Raw genomic sequence first — 15,614 nt, 5'->3', positions numbered from 1 at the left:
TTTCCTTCTCTCTTACTGTTTTTCCCACTGTCAGTTTTTCAGATTATATGCTTCTCAGGGAGCAAATGAAGGATGGAGAATCCAATCAAATGAACAGTAGGTCTGTGACCCTGATGGCTTTGTCCATATATCTTACTGAGTTGAGGCAGTGTAGCAGATAACCCAGCATGACTTGTGAGCTCCCACTTCAAATCTCACTTGAGTCATGAACTCACAAAGACCATATAAATGGATAGATATTATAGTAAATTGTTATGTACTAAGCTTGGATCCTAGAACAATAGGCAAGTAGGATCCTAGAATGCAACAACTGATTGGCTTGCAGGAGAAGACTAATCAGGCTCCAGGAGGGAAGCAGAATCAGCCAATCAGCCGGGACTCATTGTGTAAATAATATATATAAAAGCCTGAGGTTTGGGGGGAAATTCAATCACGGTTTTACAAGTTGCAATAAAGAGCATGAAATCATTGCAGGACTCCGAGTATATTTCATAAATCTAAATGGAAAATACTCCTGTTTAAGTTCAAAGAAGGGATTTTCTGAACAATCCAGCTTTAAAGCTGTCTACTTGTTATTAGACAACTGTTTTGTGCTTGCCCACTTAATTCTTAAGTATGCCAACATTTTAAAAAATGGATTTTTTTGTAGCTTTTGTCAACTTTAAGGTTACCTTTGGCTCCATCAGCACACATTGGTTGTTCAACAAATTATCAAATGCCCAAACCTCTAGCCATTTTGTGTAAGGATGTTATATTCAAACACCAGTCTGAATGTAAGATTTCATCACACTGAACTCTTCTTCCACTGTATTCCCAAATCTAGTAGCATCAAACAAGGTTTTATACTGGAGCCTCACCTTTTAAACTTATTTAATAATGATGTAAACATCTGAATTAAAACAGGGTCCCTACTTTCTGGTCATCTCTGAGCTGATGATAAGATTCTCCCATCTCATTCTCTGTTGAGGCTTCACAGATGGTTAGCATCCTTGAATTCGTTTTGCCAAAAAATGTCTCAGGTATAAGCTAAAACAAAAGTCCTTCTTGCTCACCACAGATGAGCTCTTCCTAACTGGTGCCTTGATGATCAATCTCATAAGTGAGTTTACTTTTCTTCAAGTTAAGGGGCTCAGCAGTCACATCTACATTATGGAAAATTAAAAACTAGACAACATGTATGTGGTACTTTGAAATTCTGGCATATTTACTATGAAAGTGCCACCAGTTCTTGACCTGTTAAAACTTATTCCACTATTACTATTCACATCTGACGTGCAAAATCATCAAATTTAGAATGTCTTCAGAATAGGCTATTAAGACATTGTTCTTAGGATTCTTTTAAATACACCCATAATGTTTCTCAGATCACCAGAAACAGTTGTTCAACCTCTCAAAGCAAAAATACATGTTAAATGGTGATGGGCACATTCCCTCAGCTCAATTCAGTACTGGGTTTGGCAAACAAAACTATATTAAGTTTAATCTGAGCTCAATTTGCGTTCCATTCTGCTCCTGATGACATCATCAAATACTTGGTTATAAAAATGAATGTGTATGATTTGTGATTATGGTTTTCAGTCACATATTTTCCTACTAAGATTCGGTGTGGTGCAAATTACTTCTTCCCCTGGAGACCCCGGGAAGGCGGCTAAAATCCTGAAATTTCAGATCCAAACCCTGAGACCAGACTGACCTACTCCTTGAACTCCGGGCCTTTTTCCAAGCCTTCATAATACAAAAAATCCTCAGAAGATCAACACAGATTCAGCTGGCAGTGCCACGTGACCCATTTTGAGGGCAAGCACCATCTTGAACAACAGGTCGAGGAAGTTTTACTGCAGTTCCCAAAGCCTACCTGTAGAAAAGGTGGTGGTTGTTTTTCGACTCCAGCGGTCTCCCTTAAAGGCCATGATATGTATGGTGTATTTGGTTCCGCGAGTAAGGCCTTCTAGGACAAACCTTTCCTCATTAGGACCTAACCGCACTTCCTGACACACAAAAGAGAGGCAAAAATTATATTTCATTGACAATTTGGCTCCAGCCCTTCTTGACCTTCGCCTCCAATCCCTGTGAGAGGCAGGGAGAGAGATGATTGGCTACCCAAGGATGGTTGTGATCCATGGGGAAGTGAAAAATGCAGTTTCTCTAGAGGAAGATAGTGGAACGTGTTGCTGGATTGCAGCTTCCATCATCCCTGACCATCAGGCATGCTGGCTGGGGCTGATTGGAATTGATCCCACAGGATCCAAAGAACCACAGACTGCCCTTCCTAGAGGAGCAAGTCAGATGCACACAGTACTCGCTGAATAATAGTTGAGGTTCGTAGTTCAAAGCATTCATAGAATAAGTTCCAGTATTTGAAGGGAATAGGCTGTATTTATATTCCCAAAACACAAGGATGGGGCAAGTCAAATTAAAAGCTTCACTTTTAATCTCTGAAATCAACTGTTCTTTTTCTGTTTTTTTAAAAGGCTGTTAAAAATACTGTTTTATCTCTAGGCTGCATTTCAAGATTGCTTTTATAACTGCTGTTTCTATAATTTGCTTTTATGTGGTTTTAATGCCTTATTATAATTGTATATCATAAACCATCTTGCGTGTGGGCTGGACATTTTCAGAACTAAAATGAGGCAAAAGGGGGCCCCTGACTATATACTGGCTACATGCCAAATCTTCATGATGATTCAGTGTTGCTTTACAGTTATGCCACCTGTACCAACTTTTCATATAACTTAAAAACATTAAATGCAAAGCATATGTAGCGAATCTCTGTATCAAATCTGGGTTCATGGGTGAAAAGCTTGTGTGTTTTTGAACTGTTGGCTTAGCTAATCATACATTTGCTCACATAGCAATTTACAGACTTACCTTGATAGTACCATCTGGTTCCCGATAGGTGATAAGATAGCCACTGATCTGAGCATCGGGTGGTGTCCAAGTGACCAGTCCACTGGACTGTGTTACATCTGACACACGGACATTCCTGGGAGGGTCAATTTCTAGGCAAAAGACAAAGTGGGTGAAGGTGTTTTAACCTGCTATATGGTTTGTTCATTACAATAACCTGTGTAGGAAGAAAGAGATTTGAACTCCCCATATTCCTAAGAGGAATTGAACAAACTACTGGAAGAACCATTTTCCCCTCCACAATTCCCTGAGTGGTTAGAAATTCCAAGGTCTGCCTTTATTTTCCTTGTTAGGAGTATTAAAATATTTTGCAAAACAGTCTAAAGCAGCATCAGTCCCACGCACCCCCCCCATCCTGCTTTGCGAAAGACAGTAGCAGTTTCTCCACCTCTGCTTCATGCCACCTCTGAGTTAGCATACATCATCTTATTTCCACCAAGATGCTGTTTTATTCAGCCTCCAGCCCAAGGAGTTTGGGGATGCTGCATACAGTGGTGCCCTGCAAGACGAATGCCTCGCAAGACGAAAAACCCGCTAGAAGGGTTTTCCGTTTTTCGATGCGCTTCGCAAGACGAATTTCCCTATGGGCTTGCTTCGCAAGACGAAAACGTCTTGCAAGTCTTGCGAATTTTTTCGCTCCCCCCCTTTTTCTAAGCCGCTAAGCTGCTAATAGCCTTTTAGCCGCTAAGCCACTAAGCCTTTAATAGCCGCTAAACCGCTAATAGCGCTAATCCGCTAAGCCGCTAATAGGGTTGCTTCGCAAGACAAAAAAAACGCTAGACGAAGAGACTCGCGGAACGGATTATTTTCATCTTGCGAGGCACCACTGTACTTCAGTGCCTCAAAGTAGTGAACCAAGCCATTAGAAACATTCAGGGCCACCAAGCTATCACAAAGTGTTTACATTTGATATAAGTAAAAAAAAACCTGCTCCTTTTCCCTTATGGGGTACCCAAGAGCCCATATAGAGTCCTTTTGTAGGTTCTATATCAAGGGGGAGAAAATAACAGAGACAAACCAGAGGATACTGAGAAGCAAAGCAGCTAGTAAGCCTGATCTTTATTGACTGCTGCAACAGGGTCCTGCCCCCACACGCAGGAGAAAGGAGGAGGAACAATGGCGCGCATGGCCTTATATATCCATGTTGAAATTCCCTGCCCTGGAGCTCCAGACCACCCCTCCATACACACATCACAGAAGGGGTGTAGCCCAAGATCACCCCCCACAAACATCATACCTACATCACAGAAAAGGCGGTCTACAACAGAAATTTGAATGTTGTTGTTTTTCCTGTCTGCCAAGCTATCTGATAATGCCTTATCTGATTGCCTTTTCTGGTGGTCCAGCCATTCCTTTGAGATGGCAATTACCTAATTCCTGATACAATGGGAAGGTTTTTTTTCACCCCCTCCATCCTTGCAGAGAAACACTTGGTCAGCTTGGGAGTCAAAATGGTTTCAGGACTGTCCCCCTGCGCTGCTCCAGACACACGGTTCACACACTCATGTATGTGCCTGCCTGGTACATTTATGAACATTTACAGTGGTGCCCCGCAAGACGAATGCCTCGCAAGACGGAAAACTCGCTAGACGAAAGAGTTTTCCGTTTTGGAGGTGCTTCGCAAAACGAATTTCCTATGGGCTTGCTTCGCAAGACGACAATGCCTTGGGAGTTCCTGCGGGTTTTTTTCCCTCCCCCCCCCTTTTTCTAAGCCGCTAAGCCGCTTATCAGCTGATCCGATCAGCAGATAAGCCGCTAAAAGCCGCTAATAGCGCTAATCCGCTAATCCTTCAATGGGCTTGCTTCGCAAGACGAAAAAACGCTAGACGAAGAGAATCACAGAACGGATTCTTTTCGTCTTGCGAGGCACCACTGTATTATATATCTAAGACCTTAAAATTCTTATAACACGTTATTTAGAAAAAAAATGTCAGGATGGAACTAGACTTGTGAATGTGGTTTCAGAAATTATTTAGAGCCACATTAGATTTTACATGGCAGTCTCACGGTTTCCCCCCCATGAAAATCAGCTACATGGGAATAGCCAGGGGGAGCAGGGGGTGTCTGCCCCCCCAATCAAGTAAATAAATATACTTAACTAAGGTTCTCCCCCCCCCCTCATGCAAGAGGCTGTACAGTGGTGCCCCGCAAGACGAAATTAATTCGTTCTGCAATTTTTGTCGTCTAGCGAATTTTTCGTCTTGCGAAGCACGAAATCCCATAGGAATGCATTGAAAATCAATTAATGCGTTCCTATGGTCAAAAAAAGTCCAAACAAAGCCAAATTTGGTACAACAACAGTTTATTAACTGCTCTTTAAAGTCACACATACTGTAAAGAGCAGTTCAAAAATTGAAGGGAAAATAAATTAACTTTATAAACATGACAGAAAAACATTTAAAAATCAACAAAGTGTACAGTACATTTTCTAAGACTCTGAGGGACCACTCGAAGAAGGCTCCTCTTCCACTCTTTGCTTCTTGGTCAAGAACCTGTCCATAGTCTGCTGCTTTATCCGCCTTTTCAGCAGCTCCCTGAAAGACGACATGACCCTCGTATCATAAAAGTTCCCAGCGTCATGTGCCACGTGCTTCTCATGGTGGTGTAGATCTGCAAAAGTCTGCACCTCCTTCCACCTCTGGCAAATGTCCCTCAGTCTTTCGGAGGACAGCCGTTCCTCAGTTGCTTCCTCCTCTTCCAGTGAGGCCTGCTCCTGCGCAGCCTCTGCCTGCAGTTCGACCAGCTCCACGGTGGTCAGCTCGTCGTCGTGCCCCTCCACCAGCTCGCAGACGTCCTCCTCCGTGACCTCCAGGCCCATGGTCCTCCCCAAGGCAACAATGTCCTGCACCACTGTTGACTCTGGTGCATCAGAGTCACTTGGTGCCACACAGTCCGGCCACAGGCTGCGCCAAGCGCAATTCAAATTTCTCTGGCTGATCCCTTTCCAGGCCGTGTTGACCATCTTCAAGCAGGTGACGATGTCGAAGTGGTCCTTCCAGAATTCCCGCAGGGTGATGGTGGTGCAGTCAGTCACCTCGAAGCATCGCCTGAAAAGCTCCTTGGTGTAGAGTTTTTTGAAATTGGCGATGACCTGCTGATCCATCGGCTGGAGCAGTGGCGTGGTGTTAGGCGGCAGGAACATGATGTTGATGAAGCTGAACTCCTCCAACAAGTCCACCTCAAGGCCTTTAGGATGGGCAGGAGCATTGTCCATCAGAAGCAAAGCCTTCAGCGGCAGGTCGTTGTCCAGCAGGTACTGCTTGACAGCAGGGCCAAAAGCAAGATTGACCCAGTCCACAAACAGCACACGTGTGACCCAAGCCTTGCTGTTGGATCGCCACATGACACTCAGCCAGTGGCGTAGCGTGGGTTGTCAGCACCCGGGGCAAGGCAAGTAATTTGCGCCCCCTAACCCGTGGATTTGCGCCCCCTAACCCTAACCCCCAGATGTTGCGCCCGGTGCGGCCGGCCCCCCCTGCACCCCCACGCTACGCCACTGCACTCAGCCGCTCCTTGTCGATCTTGTGTCTCTTGAAGGCCCGTGGGTTCTCCGAGTGGTACACCAGCAGGGGCTTGATCTTCAGGTCGCCGCTTGCGTTGGCACAGAAGAGCAGGGTCAGACGGTCCTTCATGGGCTTGTGGCCAGGCAGCCTGGACTCCTCCTGAGTGATGAAAGTCCTTTTGGGCATCCTCTTCCAAAACAGCCCGGTCTCGTCGCAGTTGAAGACCTGCTGCGGAACGTAGCCCTCCGTCTTCACAAGCTCCAGGAACTCCGCTGCAAAGTCTTCAGCCGCAGGAACATCAGAACTGGCAGCCTCTCCATGCCTGACCACGCTGTGGATGCCAGATCTTGTCTTGAACCGGTCAAACCAACCTCTGCTAGCCTTGAAGACTTCTGGCTCGGCTGAGGTTCCTGGCTGTTCCCGGATGAGGTCAGCGTGCAAGGCCTTGGCCTTCTCACAAATGACGGCCTCAGACACTGTGTCCCCTGCACGCTGCTTCTCTTCTATCCAGATGAGCAGCAACTTCTCGACCTCCTCCAGGACAGCTGGGCGGTTCTTCACGATCCTGGTGACTCCCTTGGCTGCATCAGTCGCCAGGATCTTCTCCCTCATCTTCAGGATGGTCCTGATGGTCGATGGGTTCCTGCCGTACTCCCTGGCGATGTACGTCACACGCATTCCGCCGTCGTGCTTCCGGATGATCTCCTTCTTCATTTCCAGCGTCACCTTCTCCTTCTTCCTCTCGCCGGCCACCGCAGCAGCAGTCTTCTTGGGTCCCATGGCAGCACAGCTCCTACCTTCGTAAACTCAGAAACAGAAAAAAAATCAGTGATGTGCTTCAAACCCAAAAAATACAAAAGCACCCAGCCACCCACCACACAGAAATTAAAACCCAGAACCAAGGCCTTGAATCCCAAGCACCCCAACCCCAAATCCAAAATCCAAAAACCCCCCAAAAAGTTTTAAAAGTTTAGCTTACCAAATGGATGAAAGAGAAGTTCTGGAAAAGCTTCAACAATCAACCACCGAAGTCCTCAGAAACCTCAAATGGCTGAAAAATAAGTTTAGGAAAAGCTTCAAAAATCACCAATGTCTTCAAAAACCTCAACTGCTCCCACAGACACGCACCAACCCACCCACAACACAGAAATTGCAAACCCCTCCCCAACTGCTCCCCCAGCCCCTCCCCAACTGCTGCAAACCCCTCCCCAACTGCTTCCCCACCCAGACAAAAAAAAAAAAAAATCAAAAAATAACAACATGGCCAGCACTCAGAAATTCAAACTCAGAAAATTTTTTCAAAAATAAACAACCATGCCTAGTGGTCACAGAAAATCATAAAAATTCCAAAAAACCCCCACAAGCCCCCAGATTCCTGCAGAAACCTCCCCCACTGTTCCCCTAGCCAGCCAGCACTCAGAAATTCAAACTCAGAAAAAAAATTGAAAATAAACAACCATGCCTAGTGGTCACAGAAAATCATAAAAATTGCAAAAAAAAACCCCACAAGCCCCCAGATTCCTGCAGAAACCTCCCCCACTGTTCCCCTAGCCAGCCAGCACTCAGAAATTCAAACTCAGAAAAAAAAAATTTGAAAATAAACAACCATGCCTAGTGGTCACAGAAAATCATAAAAATTCCAAAAAACCCCCACAAGCCCCCAGATTTCTGCAGAAACCTCCCCCACTGTTCCCCTAGCCAGCCAGCACTCAGAAATTCAAACTCAGAAAAAAAAAATTGAAAATAAACAACCATGCCTAGTGGTCACAGAAAATCATAAAAATTCCAAAAAAACCCCACAAGCCCCCAGATTTCTGCAGAAACCTCCCCCACTGTTCCCCTAGCCAGCCAGCACTCAGAAATTCAAACTCAGAAAAAAAAATTGAAAATAAACAACCATGCCTAGTGGTCACAGAAAATCATAAAAATTCCAAAAAACCCCAAATGGTCCCAGATTTCTGCAGAAACCTCCCCCACTGTTCCCCTAGCCAGCCAGCACTCAGAAATTCAAACTCAGAAAAAAAAATTGAAAATAAACAACCATGCCTAGTGGTCACAGAAAATCATAAAAATTCCAAAAAACCCCCACAAGCCCCCAGATTTCTGCAGAAACCTCCCCCACTGTTCCCCTAGCCAGCCAGCACTCAGAAATTCAAACTCAGAAAAAAAAAATTTGAAAATAAACAACCATGCCTAGTGGTCACAGAAAATCATAAAAATTCCAAAAAAACCCCACAAGCCCCCAGATTTCTGCAGAAACCTCCCCCACTGTTCCCCTAGCCAGCCAGCACTCAGAAATTCAAACTCAGAAAAAAAAATTGAAAATAAACAACCATGCCTAGTGGTCACAGAAAATCATAAAAATTCCAAAAAACCCCAAATGGTCCCAGATTTCTGCAGAAACCTCCCCCACTGTTCCCCTAGCCAGCCAGCACTCAGAAATTCAAACTCAGGAAAAAAATTGAAAATAAACAACCATGCCTAGTGGTCACAGAAAATCATAAAAATTCCAAAAAACCCCCACAAGCCCCCAGATTTCTGCAGAAACCTCCCCAACTGTTCCCCTAGCCAGCCAGCACTCAGAAATTCAAACTCAGAAAAATTTTCAAAAAAAACCAACCTGGCCCAATGGTCACAGAAAATCATAAAAATTCCCAAAAAAACCCCAAATGGTCCCAGATTTCTGCAGAAACCTCCCCCACTGTTCCCCCAGCCAGCCAGCACTCAGAAATTCAAACTCAGAAAAATTTTCAAAAAAAAACAACCTTGCCCAGTGGTCACAGAAAATCATAAAAATTCCCAAAAAAGGCCCACAAGCCCCCAGATTCTTGCAAACCCCTTCCCAACACCAAGTCCTTGAATCCCAAACACCCCAACCCAAAATCCAAAACCCCCCCAAAAAGTTATAAAAGTTTAACTTACCAAATGGATGAAAGAGAAGTTCTGGAAAAGTTCTGGAAAAGTTTTGGAAAATCTTCAAAAGTGAGCAAAGTCTGAGAAAAGGCTACCAAACCACGTGCTAACAGTTGCTCCTCGAAGCCAAGTCGCAACTGCAGCTGCTCAAGCTAAGCACCCTTGGTTTTAACGGTTTTTACACAAAGGAAACAAAGTCGCGAGACGTTTTCGTTTTGCGAAGCAAGCCCATAGGGGAATTCGTCTTGCGAGGCAAATCGCGGACGAAAAAACCTTTCGTCTAGCGAGTTTTTTGTCTTGCGAGGCATTCGTCTTGCGGGGCACTACTGTAGTCTTAAGTGGAGAGGGGGAAGAGGCCATAGCTATGTCTCTTCTCCCATTCATTGAACAGAAGCTTGGGGAAAGAAATTTGGGCAGAAAAGTAATCAGAGGGGAAATAGTAAAGCAGCTCTTGTGCACTATAGCTCCTCTGCTGAAGCTCAGCAAGATGGCTTTTGGGTAACAAGGAAATTGACTTCCCCTTGGCCTTCTCGGTGGTGGCCACCAGTTCCAGAATGCCCTCCCCAGGGAAGCCTGCCTGGCGCTGAGGAGACTTTCCTGACTGAAAGGCTGTGCCCACTCCAAGTCAAGTTCAAAGGTAGGAAACATGGAAAAGGCTAGCAGGGGCCTTGAAGCTGCCCTGGGGAGCTGAGCAAGCACAGAGGTGACCTGGGCACAGACTCCCCCTGCTATGGATGGAGACACGGCGTGTTTCAGCTGCCATCAGCCCCAACCAGTAGTGCCAATGGTAAAGGACTATCTGGGGGGCCAAAGGGTAGCAAACCCTAATTTAAATTATAACAATTATCTATAAATTTGTAACTATACTTATAAATTAATGTATTTAGATTAATGCAAAAATGAACCCGCTGTTGTCATTTTGAGGTGATGCAGTTATTCTTTTTTGGTAATGCATAAAGTGCCCCCCCCAAAAAAAATGATAAAATCATTTTAATTTATCCATGCTTTTCAAGAGTTTCATTTTCTTTCAATTACAACTGAATTTTAATTTTTGTTTGAGTCCTCTGCTATTTTTGTAACATGTTTGCTGATTTTATTTACTTTACTGCTCTCAAGCTGCTCTGAAAGTTTTAACTGAACAGCAGGGTACCGAATTCATATAATAAGTAACTACTTTGGCCCCTACGCTGGGTAATAAATCAGTATAACATGGGAACCTGTTTCAACCTGGCTTAAGTAGGAAAAAAATCTCACAAGTTCATTTAAAAAACAGATAGTATACCATATTTTTCCATGTTTAAGACTATATTTTTTCCTAAATTTCTGAAGTTTAAGATAAGGAGTCGTCTTATACATGGATAGTGCATACTGCATTTTCTTAATTTTGAGTCCCAAAAATTAGGGGGAGTCATATATGGGGGCGACTTATACACGGAAAAATATAGTAATGAGTACTTCAGATCTGTGTGAGAAAGAATGGGTAGGTTTTATTTTTGTCAGACTCGTTATCTAAGAACTTGCTTACATAAATCAGTTTCAGAAAAGATTTGCGGCAGTTGAAGAGGCCGGAAGGCCTTCCATGAGGGCAGGCAGCCTCTTATCTTGTGCTGAAACGCCAATATTATGAATTTAGCTCTGCGCACAAAGCCGCCTGTGGTTCTGTGTTCTCTGGCTGCCCTTCCACATGTCTGGAACTCTCATCTTGGCTGGCAAACTGGCAGACAAACAGCAACACACATGCCAGACCAATCCATGTTTCTGGCTGGTAGCTCAGCCCATAGGCTACTATAAAATAAAATTTAAAAATGCCAGGACACATAAATCAATGCTTTGCCAACCTCCTGTTTAGTTGACTCTTGAACTGCAGCTGTAAGAGCAGGCCGTGCTATTTCAAGGCAAACATACAACATAGAGTTGATAGTGACAACATAGCGTTGTCACAACTATCAGATCTCCATAGCCATACAGCTACAAAAAATTACAGAGTATCTGTAAACATCACCATCCAAATTCAATCCCACTAAAACAAAACTTATTTTCATGAGCATAATAAAGCTCCTCTTAGTTTTTAAGAGTAGTTTAATAGAGACTTTGATTCCCACCATGGGTTCACACGTATCTTTCATCCCACAGTTGCATTTGGTCAAACAAGTTTTGCAGTTTTTTGAAACAATATAAGAATCCACAAAACCTGTTTACCAGAGGTGATGTGGGATAAATGAACACATCAGCCAGGAGCAGGGTGAGAATACATTCAGTTCATTCTCCCATGAACACTTACCTGGAGGTAAATCACACTGAACTCAATGGGGCTCAGATCTGAGTACAGTGGTACCTCTGGTTACATACTTAATTGGTTCCGGAGGTCCGTTCTTAACCTGAAACTGTTCTTAACCTGAAGCACCACTTTAGCTAATGGGGCCTCCCGCCACTGCCACGCCGCTGCCACACGATTTCTGTTCTCATCCTGAAGCAAAGTTCTTAACCCGGGGTAATATTTCTGGGTTAGCAGAGGCTGTAACCTGAAGCATATGTAACCTGAAGTGTATGTAACCCGATGTACCACTCTATACATGATTAAGCTTGTTTGTAAGCTGACTGTGGGTCTAGCCAACATGGTGCCCTGCAAATGGGTTGGACTCCAACTCCCATCAGTCCCAACCAGCAGGGATCACCTGGCCAGGTCACACATTAGCCAAATCTGATATAGGGGATGTTCCAGCTTAAGAAGTGGTTTAGTCCTGCTGGCCACATGACCTGGAAAGCTGTCTGTGGACAAACACCGGCTCCCTCGGCCTGAAAAGCGAGATCAGCACAGCACCCCATAATTGTCTTTGACTGGACTTAACCCTCCAGTGGTCCTTGACCTTTACCTTACTGTCCCTTAGAGAAGTCAAGTTCCCAGTCGTGCGCACACACACATCCCAGAAAAGTTAGTGTTGTCTAATAAGAGAGTCCAGCTAGGTATGCATGAATTTGGCAGTTTAAAAAATAAATTATGCTGTAATATGAAGACTCTGAGCAGGCAATATTGGCTGCAGGAGAGGGAAACTGGCAGAGGAACAGGCTGAAAAAATGTCCAGTGCAAGCTTCTTCACATGTGGACAACAGAGGGAGCTGCAGGGCCTCAAATTCACCTTCCTAGGACAAGGTATGTCCGTAGGCTTGCCATTAGTATTGTGCAGTACTGCTTCTGCAAATTTTATAGTATCTCACTATGTCCATAATACTGCTATTTGTATAATGAAGGAAGCTCCATTAGTATTCCATTATAGCACGGGTGTCAAACACAAGGTCCGCGGGCCAAATCCAGGCCGCCAGACCTCGTCATGTGGCCCGTGTAGCCGCCGCCGGCCGCCAGCCTTCACCTTTTATTCTCGCTTCTTCTTTTTTTTTTGACACAAGAAAGCCGCCTCTTCAGCGCATGCGCGGCAGCCTACAAGCCAGAGAACGTCTGCCCTCTAGCGGCGCTGGCCGTTCTACACAGGAAACCTCCACTTTACATGCATCCAGGAAACCTCCACTTGTTTTTATATTGAGCACATGCCATCCTGTGATGTGATAATTGTACATTTGAATATCTACTTGCCATTATTCTGACTATGTTTCTGCTTTCAGAGCTAGTTATTACTTACATTATTACAAAAAACAGTAATAATTGAATGCAGTGACAATAATTTATGATAATAAAGAGTGGACACATAGTCCTACAGATACAACCGGCCCTTTGAGGGTGACCAAACTGCTGATGCGGCCCCTGATGAATTTGAGTTTGACACCCTGCATTATAGTGTTGGGAGAAGTCCATAGAGCAGATACCCATATTGCCCTTTGGTGTGATGTAGCACAGAGCCAGAAGCATCACTGAGAGCAGAATTTTTTCAGTGCTGCCTAACTGCTAAGCCTTAGCAATGCTAAGGGTCAAAGCATACATGGTGTTAGAAATGTGGTTTAATCTCGCTTGTATCACTGTTGCTTTTTTAAAATAAAAACCCTCTATGATTCTGTTTTATGGCTTTAAAAATGAGTTGGGCGCTGAAACCAACACAGAAACTAGTGGAGATATCCGAACACAGCTGTACAATGCCCAGAGTGGCAAGTCCACTTAACAAACTGACCACTACATTCTAGACCAGCTGTAATTTCAAAAACCTCTTTTAGAAACAGCCCTGCATTATTATGATTTAATTAAGAGAGGATAATACTCCTGGGCGTTGCATTATACGACTGAGGAACAGATTACTGAAATACGGTATTTTTCGCTCTATTGGACGCAGTTTTTCCTCTCCAAAAATTGAGGGGAAATGTGTGTGCATCCTATAGAGCGAATGCAGGCTTGTGCCAACGGCATGGAGAGGCTGCGTGGGGCTATGGCTTCTTTAGCCCCACACAGCGTCTCCCGGCAAGGAGAGGCTGCACGGGGCTAAAGGGGAAGCCAAAACAGCGAGCGGGATCCATCCCACTCGCTGCCTTGCCTTCTTCCATAGCTGCACGCAAACCCTCCGCAAGGAGAGGTTGTGTGCAGCCTGTACGCTGCTCTTTGGGGCTGGGGGGGGATTTTTTTTCCTTGATTTCCCCCCTAAAAACTGGGTGCACCCTATGGTCCGGTGCGCCCTATGGTGCGAAAAATACGGTAAGTATTATTGTCAGCATCACCCAAAGAAGCTCTGGAGCCAATAGAGATTTGACAGCCTTGTTAATGCTTAACTCTAGTTAATACACGGAGGGGTTAAGACCATGGAGTAAGCTGCCCTGCCAGGCTTAGCTGGATCACATCCCCTCACCTTGGGAATAAGGGTTACCAAACTCTGTTCTCTCACCCTCCACCATGTGAACCTGACCAGTAAGGATGTCTAAGCTGGATGGCTTTAGCAAGCCACATTTGTGTTTCTATACAGATAATTTAGAAACTCTTACCATTTTTGAAACTAAGTTCTACTGCCCATCTTTTCTTGCTGCTTTATGGAAAAGCACATGAATCTAACCTTTGAAGAGTTTGTAAGTAAACTATTTTTAAATTGCCAAATGTGTGGTCTCTTTGCTAAGGGAAGGGGGCGACTTTGGAAGGGGTTTAGAAGGGGAGATCTTAAAGGTCTAACACAACATTTCCATACTTTGCTGCATGTTTTGCTATCTTAAATCTCTGCCAAGCCTCTCCCACCAAAGAGTACTTGCCCCAAACCTGGATCTAGGCATCTTTAACCACATCATTAAAAACCAACAATCCCATCACCTCTCTCCACTGCTCCTCACTTAAGTTACCTGTCAGTGTCTTTGTGATTGTCCTCTTGCTCTGCTGGCTCCCCTTCATAGCCCAGATGTAGATGACATACTCCATGCCTGGCTTCAGTCCAGTCAAGGTGGTGCTGGTCTTATCCTTCCCAACTGTGATCTCTCTGGTGTCTCCATCAGCAGAGGTGTAGCTAAGTATGTAACGGTCTATAGAAGCCAATGCCTTATTCCAAGAGATAGTGGCTGTGTTCTCTGTTGCTTGGTCTGTTTTCAGGTTTGTAGGGCCGTCTATCTCTATGAACCAAAATGGAGGTATTATTATTGTTTTCTTTATCAGTTATAACCTTCTTGAGACTTTGTTCTGCAACTGTAAGTCATTTGTTATATTGATCTGTGGGACTTTACTTTGCTATGGCTAGAATGGCAAGTAGATTTTTTACTCAGAAGTAAAATGTCATGCATACGTGCATCTTGATGCATAAGAATTTTAATTAATGTGAGGGAGCAGGGCAGAATCTGGGAAGGTGGAATTATCCATTGATAATGCAACGCGGGTGGTGCTTGGGACGCGGATGGCGCTGTGGGTTAAATCACAGAGCCTAGGACTTGCCGATCAGAAGGTCGGCGGTTTGAATCCCCGTGACAGAGTGAGCTCCCGTTGCTTGGTCCCTGCTCCTGCCAACCTAGCAGTTCGAAAGCACGTCAAAGTGCAAGTAGATCAATAGGTACCACTCCGGCGGGAAAGTAAACGGCATTTCCGTGCACTGTTCTGGTTTGCCAGAAGCGGCTTAGTCATGCTGGCCACATGACCTGGAAGCTGTACACCGGCTCCCTCGGCCAATAGAGCACCACAACCCCAGAGTCAGTCACCACTGGACCTAATGGTCAGGGGTCCCTTTACCTTTACTAATGCAACTAAATTACTTAACAGAATGCTTGTCCATCAAGGAAAAGGCAGGAACACTCTCCTTCTAGCTCAGATCAGTTAGCACAGCTGAACTGGAAGCATTCACAGAGATCAGGTGGTATCATATATGACCCTTTCTGGCCTAGAGTAGT

At 44.7% G+C, this 15,614-nt stretch overlaps 2 protein-coding genes across 2 annotated transcripts in view; both read right to left on the bottom strand.

Annotated features, from left to right (window-relative positions):
* The window catches only part of TNN (tenascin N), a gene marked incomplete at its 5' end in the record, with an annotated part of 47,903 nt that overhangs the window by 13,506 nt on the left and 18,783 nt on the right, over window positions 1-15,614 (bottom strand). Inside the window, 3 exons of the mRNA XM_083509827.1 lie at window positions 1,856-1,988; window positions 2,869-2,999; window positions 14,586-14,849. Of these exons, the coding sequence (XP_083365953.1) occupies window positions 1,856-1,988; window positions 2,869-2,999; window positions 14,586-14,849 (528 nt within the window). The remainder of the gene's footprint in view (window positions 1-1,855; window positions 1,989-2,868; window positions 3,000-14,585; window positions 14,850-15,614) is intronic.
* Window positions 6,396-7,610, bottom strand: LOC310709788 (tigger transposable element-derived protein 1-like; the record flags this gene model as incomplete). The annotated part of the gene is made up of 2 exons (XM_083509828.1): window positions 7,390-7,610; window positions 6,396-7,216 (listed from the first exon to the last, which is right to left on the bottom strand). Exon 2 carries the CDS (start codon window positions 7,188-7,190, stop codon window positions 6,396-6,398), a length of 795 nt encoding a protein of 264 aa, XP_083365954.1. The 5' UTR covers window positions 7,191-7,216; window positions 7,390-7,610.

This window comes from Podarcis liolepis, assembly GCF_965112155.1.
Source record: "Podarcis liolepis genome assembly, chromosome: 6".
NCBI lineage: Eukaryota > Metazoa > Chordata > Lepidosauria > Squamata > Lacertidae > Podarcis > Podarcis liolepis.
The sequence above is the reverse complement of the archived record's forward strand: the minus strand, read 5'-3'. Positions and strand labels throughout refer to the sequence as shown.